This window comes from Nannospalax galili, unplaced genomic scaffold (assembly GCF_000622305.1).
Source record: "Nannospalax galili isolate Female #2095 unplaced genomic scaffold, S.galili_v1.0 scaffold1146, whole genome shotgun sequence".
Classification (NCBI taxonomy): Eukaryota; Metazoa; Chordata; class Mammalia; order Rodentia; family Spalacidae; genus Nannospalax; species Nannospalax galili.
The window spans coordinates 803425-820464 of NW_008355380.1; the positions used below are offsets into that span (position 1 = coordinate 803425).

At 52.7% G+C, this 17040-nt stretch overlaps 1 protein-coding gene across 3 annotated transcripts in view; it reads right to left on the reverse strand.

Moving 5' to 3' along the window:
* The window catches only part of Slc12a7 (solute carrier family 12 member 7), a 54272-nt gene extending 37860 nt beyond the window's left edge, over positions 1-16412 (reverse strand). For 2 of the 3 annotated variants that reach the window (XM_017803024.2, XM_008852507.3), the window contains exon 1: positions 16260-16412. In XM_017803024.2, the coding sequence (XP_017658513.1) occupies positions 16260-16386 (127 nt within the window). In that variant the 5' untranslated portion in view covers positions 16387-16412. Of the gene's footprint in view, positions 1-9357; positions 9869-16259 lie in introns of those variants that run through there. The other variant, XM_029555776.1, reaches the window with a different exon arrangement.
* Between the last annotated feature and the right edge of the window lie 628 nt (positions 16413-17040).

Here is a 17040-nt window from a genome sequence, read left to right on the forward strand (position 1 = left end):
AGATGGAAGCAGAAGCTGCCACAGGACTCTCTGTGGCCTCAAGGCTGGAGGGAGGCAGAGGGTGAGCCTAGACTTGGCACCTCCGAGGGGCACACAGGCAGGGCAGGCTCAGGAGTCATCGAGGGGTCACAGGTGAAGCAGATGGTTATCAGGGTCTCCTGATCCCACAAAAGACACACAGTCTGACAGTGCATACTACCTAGGCCAAGAGACCAGCACTGGCAGACTGAGGAAAGTTCCAGAATGAGGCAGGACCACAGGCTTTCTGTGAGGACATCACAAGGCTACAACCTGGTGAAACTCGAGTAAGATCTGTGTTGTGTGGATGTTAATTCTCTGACTTGGTTTCTGCTATAGAATTTTGAAAGAAAATGTACCTGTTTGGGGGTAATCGTTAGGAGGATGTGTGAGAGACAGACGCAGGCAGAGGAGGGAAGGAAAATATTCCAATCCAGGGAAAAGGCCACTGCAGGAAATAGAGGCCAAGTGCAGGAGGAATTTCTTTGTACTCTTAGAATTTTCTGAAATCTGAAGATATACCAAAATCAGATTTAAAAAACATACAAACTGTTAGGCATGGTGGCACATGCTCTTAATCCCAGCACTCTGGAGGACCTCTGGAGCTTCAAGCCAGCCTGGTCTACATAGTAAGCTCTAGGCCAGTCAGGACTGTCTCAGAAAAAAAAAATAATAATAATAACATACATATAATCTCTGAAAATGTCTCTGGTGAACCACAAGTCTTTTGGAGATGAAGCCTCCTCAGAGCCTGTTTCCTGCACCACCTGTGCATGTGACCATCATCCAGAGATCAGCACTTACATGAGGGTCTCTGGATTAAAGCCTTAGACCACAGGTAAAGTCTTGGAGATAAAGGAGAGCACACCCTGGCATCGCATCTGAGAACAGAGAGGAGGAGCAGGGTGTGACCCAAAGCCCAGCCACCCTCGGGAGGGGTTGGAGGCAGGGTTTCAGATTCTCGCTCAGATGGAGCCAACTCCAGCTCTCGACCTTGAACAAAGTCTCCACTACTCAACAAAAGCTGAGCTCGGGTTCCCAGTCTCCAGGGAGCAGGGGCCAATGTGGAAGGACAGGAAGGGCAAATGCTACTCTGAAGTCATCCCTCAACCCATATCCTGAGTTCCAGTGCCACCTGAGTGGGTCTTTCACCAAATACAGCCAGGATGCCATTCTGAGCAGTCATAGCTGGCATTCTCAAGAAACCTGGTTATCTACCTGGTTATCTACCCTTTTCCTGGCTGCACAGGCAGGTATAGGGAGGTTCATTCCTCTAAGAAAACAAGCATCACTCCCACAGCCTGATGGTTACTCCTGGGGAGTGGAGGCATTAGTACCCTGTACCAATGAGGTAGCTTGGAATACAGCCCTACCCTTCCAACATGTAATCCTCACCAGAGGACTCTATAGAATCTAAGCTCAGAGCAGCTTCTCAAGCTGCCTTGGGAACTGGGAGTGCAAGGGCACAGGAAGCAGCCTGCTCAAGGAGCTGTCTCGGGCCTTTATTCACTGTACAGGATGAGGAATGAAAGGACATAAACAAAGACTTGGGGGTGGGGCAGGGTGGACATGACACGCAACCTCAACCCTCCCTGCAGAGAGCCATCCACTGTGGTGGCCCAAGATATGTGGCTACAGCACCTCTGACTCTCATTTTGTTGCTTATTAAAGCAATGTCTGAATGTATAACACAGACAGACAGACACAGACACACACACACACACACACACACACACACACACACCCAAGAGCAGTAAAACACATCAGAGTTCTGGTATATCCCTGAAGTTTGGGCCTGTGCTTAAGACATGCCAGCCTACAACTGACCACAGCATTCTTTTTCAGAGTCCTACAAATGTCTGAATGTATAACACAGACAGACAGACAGACACACACACACACACACACACACACACACACACACACACACACCCAAGAGCAGTAAAACACATCAGAGTTCTGGTATATCCCTGAAGTTTGGGCCTGTGCTTAAGACATGCCAGCCTACAACTGACCACAGCATTCTTTTTCAGAGTCCTACATAGTTATTACCACCAACCTTTTAAGTGACATGTCCTACATCAAAGACCAAGTATATATTCCAAAGTGCTCTGGAGGAAATTTCCACAGGAATCCTAAATCAGAGCTAGGGTCACACCTGAACCAAAGAGATAGGAAATATCTTTGGTACATTATCCTCAGGCCATTCAGAGAGCGTCCAAGGGATGCCTCTGCCTAATTCCACCAGAGTTAAGAAACAGTAAGAATCAAATACTTTCTCCTGAGGGATTCACCTGCATTTCCATGAAAAGAAAACACCATGACCCATTTTCTTTACCACCTAAATGATTCCTATTTCAGGTATCTATTCCCTAACTGCATTTATTTATTTATTTCTGGTTTTTTGAGATGGGTCTCCCTATACCCCAGTTAGCCTGGAACTTGCTATGTAGATCAGGCTGACTTCCATCACAGAGATCCAGAGATAAATGTTAAGGCCTAGAGAGCCAAGTTTGTGCACCCAGATGTCCCTTGGTGTTGAGTTCATCCACTGGGACCTGGTCAGCCTATCCAGGCATCACTCCCTTAAAGAAGACCAATAACAGGAATACTTTTTGAAACCTGTCCATTTCACATCTGGGTAATGACAGCTTGCTATTCACTCTGTAACAAAACAATTTGAAAGGGTTGACTTGAAAGTCACAGTACAGGCTAAGCCCAGAGCCCTCCAAAGCTGAGATGTATAGAAACTTAGAAAGTCGCAGTCACGAACTTTGTCTAAATGCAGAGACACAACAGGTCTGTAAAGGTGGGTGATGGGACAGAGATGCAATGGGTCAGTCAAAACCCCTTTTCTGTCTCACAGTGACGACCTCCATTGGATGCTCTTGTCACTAAGCAACATAACAAGTAAGATTTTAAAACAAGGACCTTCAGCCATAAAACATTACAAGGTGTGGATGCATTCCCTGCCTCCCATAACCTTGTCCACGAGAGCAAGGCAGGTGCAAGCCGTCTGGCTGGGCTGCCCTACCCGGCTGCAAGCCCCCAAAGCCTCTGATCCCAAGGCACACAGGACTCAGGACAGCAAAGAGAAGATCAAAGGCATCAAGGGACTTTTCCTCTAGAGTAGAGGGTGGCACTGTGTGTGGAGATGTACCATATCTCAACATCTGTCAAACCTCCTTTACCTGTGACCCAGGCAAGCTAGCACCTGCACTGGCAGCACTACCTACAAAGCTAGCATAGAGTTAACTGCAAAAATAGCCCTCAGAACCCAACAACCAAGAAGGGCCAGCCACTGGCAGGAAGATGCCCTGGCGTTGCCTAATGACCAGTATGGTAGCTCCGGGCCACTGCAGTCATTTCTTGCAATCAGTCTCCTGAAGCCTTTCTGATGCATGTACAGGATCTCAGGTTGCTTCAGCAGCCACTGCCCCCAGATTTTCTCACTGCCCTGGACAGAGCCTTAGCATTTGGTACCCAGAGCAATATGCGCAACCTGCCAGGTGGTGCCCCAGGAGTAAAGGACTGTTCCAGAGGCAGCTGGTCTGAGCAGAAATCAGAGGACCGAGCACAGGCTGAGTAAAAGTATCCATAAGCTTCTTGTTGCTTATTGGAAAAAGAGCAATGATTGGAGGGAATGACTATGGGCAAAACAGTGAAGAGAAAGGGTAACTAATTCCATGAGGGAAAAGCCCAGAGAGGACACACTGCAGACACCTGTGTCCAGTGATCAGGACATGGAGCACAGTTCTGAGTCCCCAGGATGGTGAGTAACTCAATATGATGCCGGGGACAAGCACTTGTCCTCTGAGTCCTTTCTCCCCAAACATAGACCCATGCTGTGAGAGGGAATATCACATGATCCCCACAGAAAGGCATCACACAATTCCCACAGAGGGACCTCTGGAGGATGTGTGACCTCAAGCACTGTCAGGTCATCAGAAACAAAAGTTGGAGAAACTATCAAAGCTGAGGACAGCTATCTATCCCAAGGGATCCTACAGGAGCTTGGGACAGAAAAGGGACACAAGGAGACCCCAGAGAACCTAGGTAGCAGTGGTCAGTGAGAGCCCACAGAGCCCAGTGGCAGCAACAGAGCTACCATCATAAATAGCTCCTTACTAATGACAAGTTTTGGCACAGTCTCAATCCTGCCTTGAGGTCAGGGCTGGCTCTTCATGTGGCTGTGTGCATTTCTCCTACCTGGCTACCTCCTGCTCAACCACCCCAATGACCTGCTAGCCTTGGGACCTCCAGGGCCTGCAAGACCCATCTGCTGAAACTCTGTTGCTAACCTGAGTGGTTGGAGTCTCTAAGCATCCTGTACACAATATGAAGGGGCTTGGCCACTGTCACCTGCTCCTCTTCCGACCAGGCAAGGTCCAACAGCTCTGTGAACACTGCCCACAGGCCCATCTGACCTCAGAGGCTGCAGTTCTTCACAGGTTACTCCAGGGCCTCCCATGATAACCAACATCATCTATCTGGTCAGTGGCCTGGTGCGAACCACAGCCCTGGGCCAAAAGAAATCATGGAGTTCTCTATGAGTGGACCAAATGCTTTAAGACATGTTATAGGCTATACAAGACCCTGGCCAACTCTGTCCTCTGCCAAGAAGGCTTCAGGGATGTACTTCAACCTGGAACTGGCCTCCCCTCAGTTTCCCCCCTTATCACTTACATGGGGACAACCCCTATGTTCACCTAGTGACAGCCACTCCCACACTCCCACCAGCTGCGGGCTGTCCCTGCTTCACACGTGTCCAACTAAGGCCAGATGCATTTCAAAGCACACAGACGTGGCCAGAGATACTTGCAGGTCCACTGCCCAGCAAAACCACTGTGCTGAGGCTGTGTTTGGATGTGACTCAAATATATACCTACCTGTCCACCATCCAGAAACCCTCCTAACACTTCTTACTATCAAGACTCCTTTCCTCAGAGGCATCCTTGGGTCTAGCTTCTTGTGTCTTTATGGGTGCCTCTGAGATACACAAATGCAGCTTCGAAGAAATGCAGCTTCGCCTGTCAGCAAGCAGGTCACAAAGTGCACAGCGCCCTCCTGTAGCAGCAGTCTCCTAAGAGCCAGGTCCCAGGGAAGGAAGAGATATAGGCTGCAGGGACCCTGTCCCTACAGAGAGTCTAACTATGTAAGACAGGTATGTGTATTAGCCAGAAGCAGCCAGAGTTCTGGGCAGGGGAAGAGATAACCTCTCTAACCCATATGCAGTAGGTGTTGATGGGACTCGGCCAAGATTCATAGGCACAGCAGAGCAAAGCAAAGCCCTGCTGGCCCTTAGCCTAGGCTCTGCTCTGGGACAGGAATTTGGGTTCCCTCTATCAGCCTGCTCCCTGCAGGGTGGTATTTCAGTAAAGAGAAACCAGGCACAACTTGGCAGACCCCCAGACCCTTTCTTGAACAGCCAAGCCTCAACAGCATGATCTACTGTGGCCTTCTCCACTGACCAGAGCCAGCACACTGCCTTCTCTTCACCCTTGTTCTTGGAGCCTGGCTCCAGGATGTCACCACGATACCCTTAATGACTCAAGGAAGGGGTGGAAAGCAACCTCTAAGTCTCAGAGCGCCTGGTCAGTAGAGCAGGCTGGCCAGTAGACTGGAGTCTAGCAGCTTTTCCTGCCCTCAAGTCCATGGGAAGTCCAAACACTGGAGATGAGATATGGGCCACAGAGGGACCCTCTCTATGCACATAAGCCTGGGGGTGGGGCAAACTACTCCCACAACAAAACAGTCCATCCTGTCACATCACAGCGTCAGTTGGCCTCCTAAAGACAGTCTACAAGCCAGCCTGACCCAGGAGCACTCCCATAAGGCTCCCTGGAGGCTAGACTGTGAAGTAGTTAAGTGTTAAAGTGGGGCATTTTCAGGTTCCAAAGCTCTGAAAATCAACGAATGACCCCTGGTTCCTGATCTTTGCCCTCCGGGCTCTGATGCTTCGTATGCCCTAAAATCCAGCAACCTGGAAAATCCTGGCCAGTGGGACAGACGACCAAGCATAGCTGATGAGAAAGACCGCTCCGTTCAGCTGCCCAGTAGGTCCTGGCTGACAAGCTTTCCTGCTTTCAAAAGCAAGTTGCTGGCTGAAAGAGCAACACATTCCGAGGAGAAAACAGTGGCAATACTGAGAAACAAGAGCCACCCACAACTCCAGCCCAGGAGGGCACTTGCTTCTTGTGGCATTTTCCACGCAGCATTCCTTCAACCCGTGCCTTCCTAGCTCAGGTTTCCAGGACAGTGGGGCCAGTAGAGAGCCTCTGTGTTTCAGGGAGCAGATCCCACTCTTTCTTATGTGCCCCCAGTGTGATCCAGCACTTTCCGGCCCTACTTGGCCTCCCTGTCACCCTGGTTAGAGTAACCACATTGTGGGAACTTGTGAAGTTAGCGGCACGGACTGTTTCCTCTGCACTTGGGCCCAGCCCCCACTTTCTTCCTACAAACCAACACCCTCAAGGCTGCTGTTGCACTGATGCTAGGCAGATGGGGCTTGGAAGCATGGAGGAGGCACACGTGCCCTGACACCACTACACACACTGAGTGACATCTGAGCATCTCAGGGCACCCGCGCCTGAGTGCAGGCATCCCCGCTCCCTTCCATACGGCTCTACAAGAGCAGGTCCAGGTTTGAACAGAAACTGGCAAATCAATTACATGAGCCCAAGCCCAGGGCCCAGGAGGTCTGGAGACCCTGCCGCCCTGGTTAGTACCCAGCCACACAGCTTCCAACTCTCCTGCTCACTGAAACCCACCAGTACTGCCAATCCCACAATTCAGAAGAGCAAATATTCTCTTGGGAACCCTGAAAAAAATCTGGGGGCCCAGAGGACAGTGAAGCAAGGCTTCCCAGATGATGCTGCACATTGGTTCCACCACCTACCCTGGTGTAGGTAGGACCAGCCTCAAGACATGCTCACAAGGCCATGGGCATTTTATTATATTATATTATATATTTTATATTTTATTTGATGTGTATTGCCTGCATGTATGTAAATGCACCTGTGTTATGCAGTGCCCATGGAGGCCAGAAGAGGGTGTCAGATCCCTTGGAACTGGAGTTACAAACAGTTGTTAGCCCCTATGTGGGTGCTGGGAGCCAAACCCAGGTCCTCTGCAAGAGCAGCCAGTGCTCTTGACTGCTGAGCCGTCTCTTCAGTCCCATAGGCATTTCTTATATTCACTTTCAAGGTCCTCAGCAGGCAGTCTGAGCAGGCATCACCTGCAGCAGGTTGTTAAGTCTGACACTCAAACCAGCCTGAAACCAACAGTTGTTAGCCCCTATGTGGGTGCTGGGAGCCAAACCCAGGTCCTCTGCAAGAGCAGCCAGTGCTCTTGACTGCTGAGCCGTCTCTTCAGTCCCATAGGCATTTCTTATATTCACTTTCAAGGTCCTCAGCAGGCAGTCTGAGCAGGCATCACCTGCAGCAGGTTGTTAAGTCTGACACTCAAACCAGCCTGAAACCCTGGGAACTGCAGAGCCCACCATGCAGGAGACTCTGCAGAGATATAGCCAAGGTAGACATGTAGTCAGAGAGCCTGACACACTAGAGCACAGAAGCACAGGCAATATACATGGTACATGAGAGTACACATATACACGAATATATACACATCTGTGTGCACTCACACATATATACATGTGCTCACCCACATATAATGCACACTGTGCTGGTTAGTTTTTATCAACTTGGCATGAACTAAAGACATCAGGGAAGAGGGAACTCAGTTCAGGAATTTCCTCCATCAGATGGGCAGGGAGGCATGTCTATTTGTTATATTTTCTTGATAACTAATTGGTGTAGGAGAGCCCAGCCCACCGTGGGCCATGCCATCCCTGAGCAGGTGGGCCTGGGCTGCATAAAAAAAAAAAAAATGAGCAAACCAGTCAGCAGTAATCCTAGTAGTCTCTCCTTCATTTCCTGTCTTGAGTTCCTGCCTTGGCTGCCCTCAATGACAGACTATAATCTGTAAGCTAAATAAACCCTCTCCTTCCCAACTTACTTTTTGGTCAGGGTTTCATCACAGCAACAAAAAGCAAACTAAGACACACACCATGACAGTTCAAAGGCACACAGCATTCACGTGTACATACCCATTCACACATATGTATGCACACATACCCATATATACACATGCTCACACAAGCATGCCCATGATTCATCTGCATGGCAACATGCCCTCTGCACAAAGTCATCAGTTAGAGTTCCAGACTATGCCACTGTTGGGGTACGCCCCAGGACACAAAGCATCTATGGGGCTGCGGTTCTATAAGATATGTAAGAGGTATGTGGGTCTGGAACTTTTCTGTCTAAACGACATGATCCCTTAGGAGAGCAGCCTCTGTGACCTCATTCTCCAATACCACATGCCAGTCAGTCTAGTGCTGGCCCTGATTCAGTCACTCCTCCTCAGAGACCAGAGCAGTGTCAGAGCTGAGAAGGGGCATGCTGGTGCCCAAATGCCCAAGTGCAAGAAGCCCAGGACAAGTCAGAGGAGGGCGGGGCCTGTACCTATATCAGTACCCCTACAGGGCACAAGCTAGACCCTCCCAAGGGCAGCTACAGTTACAGTCTCATCTGGGCTGTGGTCAAGACCCTCCATTAAATGAAAAGGGAAACCCAAGAGGCACCTGGCACTCCCTCCTCTGACTTCCAGAGCACTCAACCCTCCCTGGTGACCATTAGATGCTTCCTGAGCCTCCCTAAGAGCAAGGTCTAGCTATGCCTGGCTCAGTGGCACCAGAGACCCAGAGAAGGATGAGCCAAGAGATAAGAGGTCATGGCCACCTTTGCAACAGATCAGCTCCTGGAGAGAAAAACTGAGGCACAGGCAGATGCTCAAGGGTCACTTGCCATCTTCAGAAATGGGTCATCCCAAGCTGGATAGATGCAACGTCTCCCAAGAAAGGACCTCAGGCAACCATGGGCCCAGAGACAGCAGTTCCCAAGCCCTACTTTGTCCTCCACAAGAGGAGAGTCCCAGGACATGGGAGAGTGCAAGCACTTGGAATGACCGAGCACAGGGAATAAACAAGGGATACCCAGGACCAATCCTTGGCCTTAGGCCACAGCACTGAAAGCTCAGAGTAGTTCAGAGCAGCAAGAAAGTGAAAGTGGGTCTGATTCTGAAAATCCCAAGCCTGAGGCTGCTGCCTTCTTTCCTACCCAGAAATCCTCAGACCCCTGCAGGGCTGTGAGTCACATAAGGTGATTGTGGGGTTCTGAGAATACCAGGACACAGGAAATGGCATTGCCAGCTTGCACACTAACACACCAGCCTACCCCCACTCCCTACCCAATGGTTTCCTTAAAGCAAACTTACCCAAGGAGGAAGAAGAAACAGCCCAAGCACTCCAGGGACTGAGGCCTTGCCTCCTGCCCATAGACCCCAAGACACCAGGCCCATCAGCACAGGCTGTTCCTTAGCAAGGGCATGGTTCCTGCAGAACCCTCTAGCCAAAGGGCTCCTGACATGCTTCTCAGCACCCAGACCTAGGGACCCCAGAACTGCATACCTGGCACCCCTAGACCCAGGGAGACCCTAGACCTGCCAGCCTGGCTACCTCGGACATATGCGGACAGAAGTTGGGCTGGGGAAACTCACTGGAGGGCCTGCTGCAGCATAGAAAGGGAAGGCTTATCTGTACAGCCCAGACCCTACCCTGCAGGGCAGTTCCCCTCCCTTGCATGAAGGAAAGCATTAACCCTTTGTGCTCTGCTTCTAGGGTTGGTCCCTGGTGGGAACTCAGGCACCACTCACTAGGGCCTGACACCCCAGGCCACCCACGACTCCCAAGACTACCTGCCTACTCCTGAGGGCCATCCACTCCAGGACCTTGATGGGCCCTGACTACACAGGGTTCCTTTGCCTCTGGGTAGAAGGGTCTTCCCTTTTAGGGCCCAGAAGGTCACACTCCTAGCTGCCTCTACTACAGCAGTCACTCCAAGTGACAGAGAGCTCTACCCAGCCCCTTAGCTAGGGCTCAGCAATTACAGCTGTGGTTAATACTTAACCATGACCAGCAAACTTTGCCCTCTGGGCCTGACGAGACAGAGCTTAATGTCTGGAAAATACCAGGAGCCACAGGCAGACCAGTCAGCTGGACACTCTTCCCTTAACTGCTGCACACAGGCCCTACGCTGTGTCCAGCTGTACAGCTGACAAGAGGAAGGCATTGCGCACTGCATCCAAAGACAGTGTCGTCTAGCAGTCTGTTAAGGTAGTGGTCCCACATCCAACAGGCAGGGGCCCTGATAAGGGCACTGTGTTTGTTAGTTTTTGTTTTGCTTTGTTTGGTGTTTTTGAGACAGGGTCTCCCTATAGCCCCAGTTAGCGTGGAATTTGTTACGTAGACCAGGCTTGGTCTCAGTCTCACCGAGTTCCACATGCCTCTGCCATCCAAGAGCTGGGATTAAAGGCATGTATGTTCACCACGCCCAGTGTTGTGTTGGTTAGTTTTTATCAGTTTAACAAGAACTAGTCACCAGGGAAGGAACCTCACCTGAGGACTCCCTCTATTGAAAGCGCCTGTGGCCTTGTCTATGAGGCATTTTCTTAATTGCTCATTGATTTAGGAGGGCCTAGTCCAGGGTGGGTGGCGCTATCCCTAGACAAGTAGGTCTGGAGATTAAGAAAGGTAATTGAGCAAGCCAGGAGGCAGTGCTTCCAGGCAGTATTCCTCCGAGGTCTCTGCTTCAGCTTCTGCCTCCAGGTTCCTCCCTTGAGCTCCTCTTCCCTTGATGATGAACTATAAAGCTGTAAGATGAAGTAAACTCTTCCCTCCCCAAGTTCATTTTGGTGTTTTATCACAACAACAGAAATCAAAGTAGAACAGGCATCTTCACTTCTTGACCATCCACCATCCCCTGCCTCACCGCCAGGCAGGCAGGGAGTGGGCAGCTCCCAACCGGTCTCCAAGGTGGACGAGGCCCACACGCCTGCTGAGATCTGAGATGTTTACTGGGCTGCAGCAAAGACCCCATCAAGCCAGATGCTGCCTAGAGCTCTGGTGCTGCCTGTGTGACGAGATCTATAGCCTGGATAAAGCCTCTCACCCTCTCTAGGCACCCCCTCTTTGAGTTTCCTCCTGACCACAGGATAGGTACTAGAAGCCATACAGAACTCTACGTAGGGGAGACTTGGGGTCACCTATCTAAAGAAAAACCACCTTGAAATCTACCAGCACCACTAGCAGAGGGCAGGACAGAGTCCCATGACTCCTGGTGGTCTCCTGCATCCAGAACAATGGCAAAAAGGGGGCTCTCTCCAGGCTCTGGGGCACTGGTGTGCTTGTGCATGTGGCTGCCTATGCCTGCTGTTCTCCAGTCACAGTCTAACACAGAGCAGCTCTTAGACCACATATGCAGCATCAGGGAAGCACTATCGACGGCAGGCAACTCCATGCCTGGCACAAACAGGTGGATTAACATGCTAGCCACACACAGTCCAGCAGCTGCCCAGTGACGCTGGAATTCTAAGGGAAGCTCCTCCTGCCAGAGCCCATGGGGGCCCTGCTCTGCTGAGGTTGTCCTGGCACCTGTGATATGCACATGCTTGTAAACACAGCTCCACGTGGCAGGCTCAAAGCCATTTTTTTCCATGGAATTCCTCCCAGTCACCTCGCACCCTATGGCTGCCCTGACTCACTATCAAACGCCAAGTTCATCCTCAGCCTGGGCCCTCCATGTGTCATTTGGGTCTATGAGGCTGTGTTTCTGAAGGCCAACTGCTTGTCTTTGTCATCAGAGATGAGTAGTTCACATCTACCCCCTTGAGACTCAGCCCCATGGAGCTCACTCCCCATCACATACTATGCCACATGCCATTTTGGGTTCCTGTTGTTCCAGGACAAGACAGGGAAACTGTCTGCATACAGTTGCACTAAGCCCATGAGGGACGCAGCCTTGACAGATGATCTTTCTAGATCAGTGAGGCCTAAATGCAGTGCTCAGTCAGACCAAATCTGCCTGACATTATGTAGGACCCTCAGAAGGCCCTTCAACATAGGAACCATGATTGCTCCCCAGGGTTGCTCCTCTCAACCCTTTGGAGCAATTCAGACATCAGCCCAGCACAGCAGTCAGGAGGCCTAGGAACATTTTAGAAAAAGACACATTTCAGGCCCAAGAGGCCCCTCACATTGATAAGGGAAACAAAAAACATGGCTGGGAAGACTCAGACCTAGGACACACAGGTGCCTCATCACCCCACCAAGGCCACACCAGGAAGGGTGACCCCCAGCTACTTACTAGGCAATCTGACTATGGGAGAAGACAATGCCCAATACCACATGACCTGCTGAGGAAGGACCTGCCCTAACCATCATGTGCACACATACATGCTTACACATGTGCACACGGGTTAGGCAAGATGGGTGCTGACACCTGTATCACCAACTCCTAAGGGAAGGACCAGTCACTTGGAGCCAGTTGGGAAGGGGCAGGACGCAGCCCACAGCCAGGTGGGTTCTCGGCAGCGACGTGCTCCGTGAGATCTTTTGTCTCCTCTGGTTGTTTTGTACAGCTTTGTCTTGTAACGCTGAACCCAGAGCCCCAAGACAAGCATCCTAAATTCCTGTAGCACCATCTCTGGTTTGAAAAGGAGAATTCGGTACACAGAATGCTTTCCCCCTTACCCCTATCCCACACACAATAGATGCTGCTCTCTCTCTGATCCTCAACCTCACTTGTGACTCACTCCTGACAAGATGGTGCTTGGATCTATGCTTGTCTGCCCCTGCTGGGAGCTCCTCTAGTGCCAACACAAGACATCCATTCCTAAAAATCCCAAGATGGGACTGTCACTTCCTTCCCTTGCCCAGCAGGACAGGTCCTGAAGTCCCATGCTCAGTCTGCCTCTATCCCAACAGTGACCACCAAGGCCAGCTGGGCAAATTATCACTTCACCATGCCTTTAGTAGCAGCTCTGAGGGCAGCACTGACCAGTGTCCATGGTCCAGCCTACACCCAACTCCCTGACAGGACAAAGGTAACTTCAGGATCACCTTGGTCAATGTGTCAGGGGACAAGGTCACCTCTATAGAGAGAGGCAAGAAGTTCCCAGGGGACTGACATGAAGTCAGCCATGAGCATGAAATCATGTGGATAGAGTCTGAAAGGGGATCGGCAACCAGATGGGAAGGAAGCCAGCATAGAGAAGCCAGCTTTGACCCGGGGTTAAGTGGGCCAGCCAGGCAGTCATCCCCTACAGAAAACTCAGCAAGGGCCCATTCTGGAAACTCCTTCTAGACTGGACACCCAGACACCTCCCTCCATGGTCTCCCACAGGGTTCTGAGGCCTACAGATGCCCATTCTGAGAAAGTTAAGTCTGGTCTCCCCAACCCTCAAGCAGTGTCCTCTCCACTCCTACACTCTGAAAACATTCCCACAGAACACTAAGAATTCACACATCCTTTCCACTTCGAGAGGAATCTCATAATAAATAAAACTCAGGTCCAATGTTCTGTCCTACAGAAGGACTGAGGGGACTGGCATCTGCCCTGGGACATGATCCCAAGTGTTTCCAGAACAACTAGAAAGGGAAGGGCCCATGAGTGGGTGGGAACCAGTAGTTGAAAAACTGAGTTGAGTCTCCCACTTGCCACATCTGCCTTCCCCACGCCACATCAATTTTGACTCATTTTGGGGGTGGTGGGGAACAGACTTTTCCCAGGGGCCAAGGGCTCCATAAGCAGACACTATGTAAAGTGCCAGCACAGGCCCTGCCCAGGTCACACAGCAGCAGGGGAGGTCAAGGTTAAGATTCATCCTGCTCTATGGTCCAGGAAAGGTCCACTTCCTACCTTCACACTAGGAGGCCCAGAAAGGGCCCAGCCAGCCCTGGTTCACAGGTTTAGGAGGCACCTAGGCAGGCTGGACAGGCTTATGGGCTCTCATTCTGGTCCTGAAGCCCCCTGCTTTCTAAGTTGGGAGGCCCAGGAGGGCCCAGTTCCACTACTATCTGGATCTGTCTCGGTGCATCTGAGGAGGTCTCCTAAGCTTACTGCACCACCACCAACACCCAGAAGTCCTGTCCAGAAACAAATGCTTCCAGGGCTGTCAAGGAGCCTACACAGGAGGCAGGACTGGCCTGCAGTGTTATAATGCCTATGATCTGGCCAGTACTGGCTCCACATCAGAAAGCCTTCTTCCTGCCTGTGCAGGTCTTTCCCATCAAAATTCAACTGTGATACCCCTTCTTTACCAATGGCAGGGGTCTGATACCTTCTTCACCAATGGCAGGAAGCCTGTTAGGAATCAGGACAAAACCCAGCAGACTCAAGATTATAGCACATTCACCCCTCTCAAGGCACAATGGCTGGAGTTCCTGAAAAATCTCTTTGCAGAAATACTAAGTTTGTAGAGCACAGCTCGACAAAGTCTCAGTTACAAGTTCTATGTAAGCTTGGCTAAGTTGCACAAGTTCAGCTTAGACCATAAAAGGAACATTAAAACGGTGTACGCAGAGCTGGAAACATGTCTCAGTAGAGCATTGGTCTAACATGCATGAAGCCCCAGGTTTGAAACCTATCAGCACCACATTTTTCTAAAAAGTAGGTGTGGCAACACATTCCTGTTCATCTAGGCAGCTGGGATTTAGAGGGTCAGTTCAAGGTCATCCTTAACTATATATCCTGTCTGAGGCCAGCCTGAGCTACATGAGATGATCCTGTCTAAAAAAAGCAATTCATAAAAGGGCACCCTTGCCCTCCTGTTGGTCTGAGTGTGTGCAAGCAGCAAGACCCCTACCTTCCTTAAAGCTGAGTTTTCAGGCACAACTTCAGGGCCCATTAACTGGATGTCTGGAGATGAGGAAGTAGCTGCCTCAGGCCACTGGGCACCCAGGAAGGGCTGCTGGGGCTCCACATTCTGGGGGGGGGGGGTCACTGCAATGCTGCCCAGCCACCAGACATCACTGACTGCTGCAAATTAAATATGAGCTTCTGGAGTCTGTCTCTACTCTTCACCTGGTTTTGTGTCCGGCCAGGGGGCAGCCATAGCATGCCCTGTGCAGAGGAAGCCTGGACAGCCCAGCATCACATGGGAAGGATCGCTGAGGTGGACTGAAAGGCTGCTGACCTGGGCTAGGCCACTTCCTGACCAGAGCTCCTAGCCTGTGTCTGCAGGCTCCCAAAGTGATCAGAGGAAGCACAGCCTTCCTGCCTGCTGAGTGGGCAGCAAAAGCTCTCAGGCCATAAGTAAGACCTGTCTCTTAAAGACTGTCCCTCTTTCCTTCCAGACCCAGAGCCTGAAGCCTGATCCTCCAGTGTGAGACCCAGCAGGGAATGTGCGAGGCCAGCTGCGGCGATGGGGCTGTGCTGGGTCCCCTCACCTCAAAAACCCCAAAGAGGAGGGCCTGGTAACATCTAGGTCTACAGGAGAGCTGAAACAGAGGGAGCAGCCAGTTCAAAGTGATTTGCCATCAGCAGCAGGTTAGGTGAGTCTTGGAGGTGGGATGGAGTTTCCCAGGCCCCTTCCCCAACCCTGCAAAAAGTGAAAGAGCCGCTCCGGATGCCGGGAACAAAGAAGCAGCAAAGACAAGCCCGCGCGTTTTGCGAGGGCAGCAACCTCCCCAGCTTCACAAGGGCTGCTGTCCTTCCTCTATGACCCCAAGGGAGGCTTGGCAGGTCCATGTCAGTGGCGGATGATCTGGGATCCGTCAAACTTTGACTACCTCCCCGGGCAGGCCTGGAGCAAGAAAAGGCTGGAAGGAAGACGCCGCGAGGCCGCCCACCCGGGGGTCTGCGCCCCGCACTCTCCCAGGTGCCACCCAGGACTTAGGCCTTCTCGTCTCCATAGCTACCTCCAGCAGCTCTGCAACTCCTCCCTAGTCCCGTCAGAGTTGAAAGGCAAGTCGCTTCCGGTGCTCCAGCCTGAGTGCCCCAGACCCGCCATGCAAAGCCCGGGAGCCCGCGCCCCCAGCGCTGCGGAGCCAGGCCGCCCCGGAAACTTATGTGGGACCCTGGGCTCCGCGTGCAGCGGGAGGGAGGGGCAGGGGCGGAAACCCGTGGGACACACAGAACAGGGCCTGCTATCCACCCGCCCGCGGGTCCCTGCCGGGCCTGGGTCACCCTCCCAGCCAGGCCGCCTCCGGCTGGCCCCGGGAACCCGAACCCACCGCCCGACCGCGCGCCCCGGCCGCCGCCCACCAGGGAGCTGGAACGGGCCGGCGGAGGGAGGGCGGGCCTCCGCCTTTGTCCGGCGGCAGGTGCGGCCACGCTCACCCGGGCTGGGGCAGGCAGGCTCGGCGCCCTCGGTGGACCCCGGCTGCTCCTCCGCGCGCTCGGCCGTCTCGTCCCCGGCGCCGTCGGCGCGCGCCTCCACCGGCACCACGGTGAAGTTCGTGGGCATGGCTCCGCTCGGCCGTGCGCTTCGCTGAGCGCTCCGGGAGCCGCCGCTAAGCTGCCGCTCGAGTCCGGCGTAGGGGCGGGGTCGGCCCGCCCCGCCCCGCCGGCCACGTGACCTCACCTGCCCGCCCCCACGGCCTCGGAAAAGTTTGCCTGCGGCGGGGAGGGGCGGCTTCCCGGAGGGTCCCGCCCCCTCAGGGCACCGCCTCGGAAGGGCCGGGCCTGGATGGTCCCGCCCCTGCAGACCACGGACCCGGGATACCCGGCCAGAATCCGGAACCCTCGGGACTCCGCATCCCCAAACCTGTCCCCGGAGGCCACCGCTGCGCGCAGAACCGTCAGCGGCAGATCTCAGCCCCCGAGGTCCGGCCGCCAGCACCGCGTCCTCTCCTAGCACCTGCTCGCAGCTCAGGCTCCCTGCGCTCCCCGCCCTTCAGGCTCCGCTCTAGCGGTTCCCCAACTCTCGCCTAACTCTTCTCTCCGCCCAACCCGGCAGATCGCGCCCTTCTCCACACAGTCTGCAGCTCTCCATCCCTGTTCCCCCAGCCCAGACGATCGCTCGTGAGCTGACCCTGGACCAGGTCAGGCTGCTACCTTGGCCCAGTGAAAGATCCTTGGTTAGTCCGGAGGAGGTGTCCGTTGAGGCTTGGTGCATCCT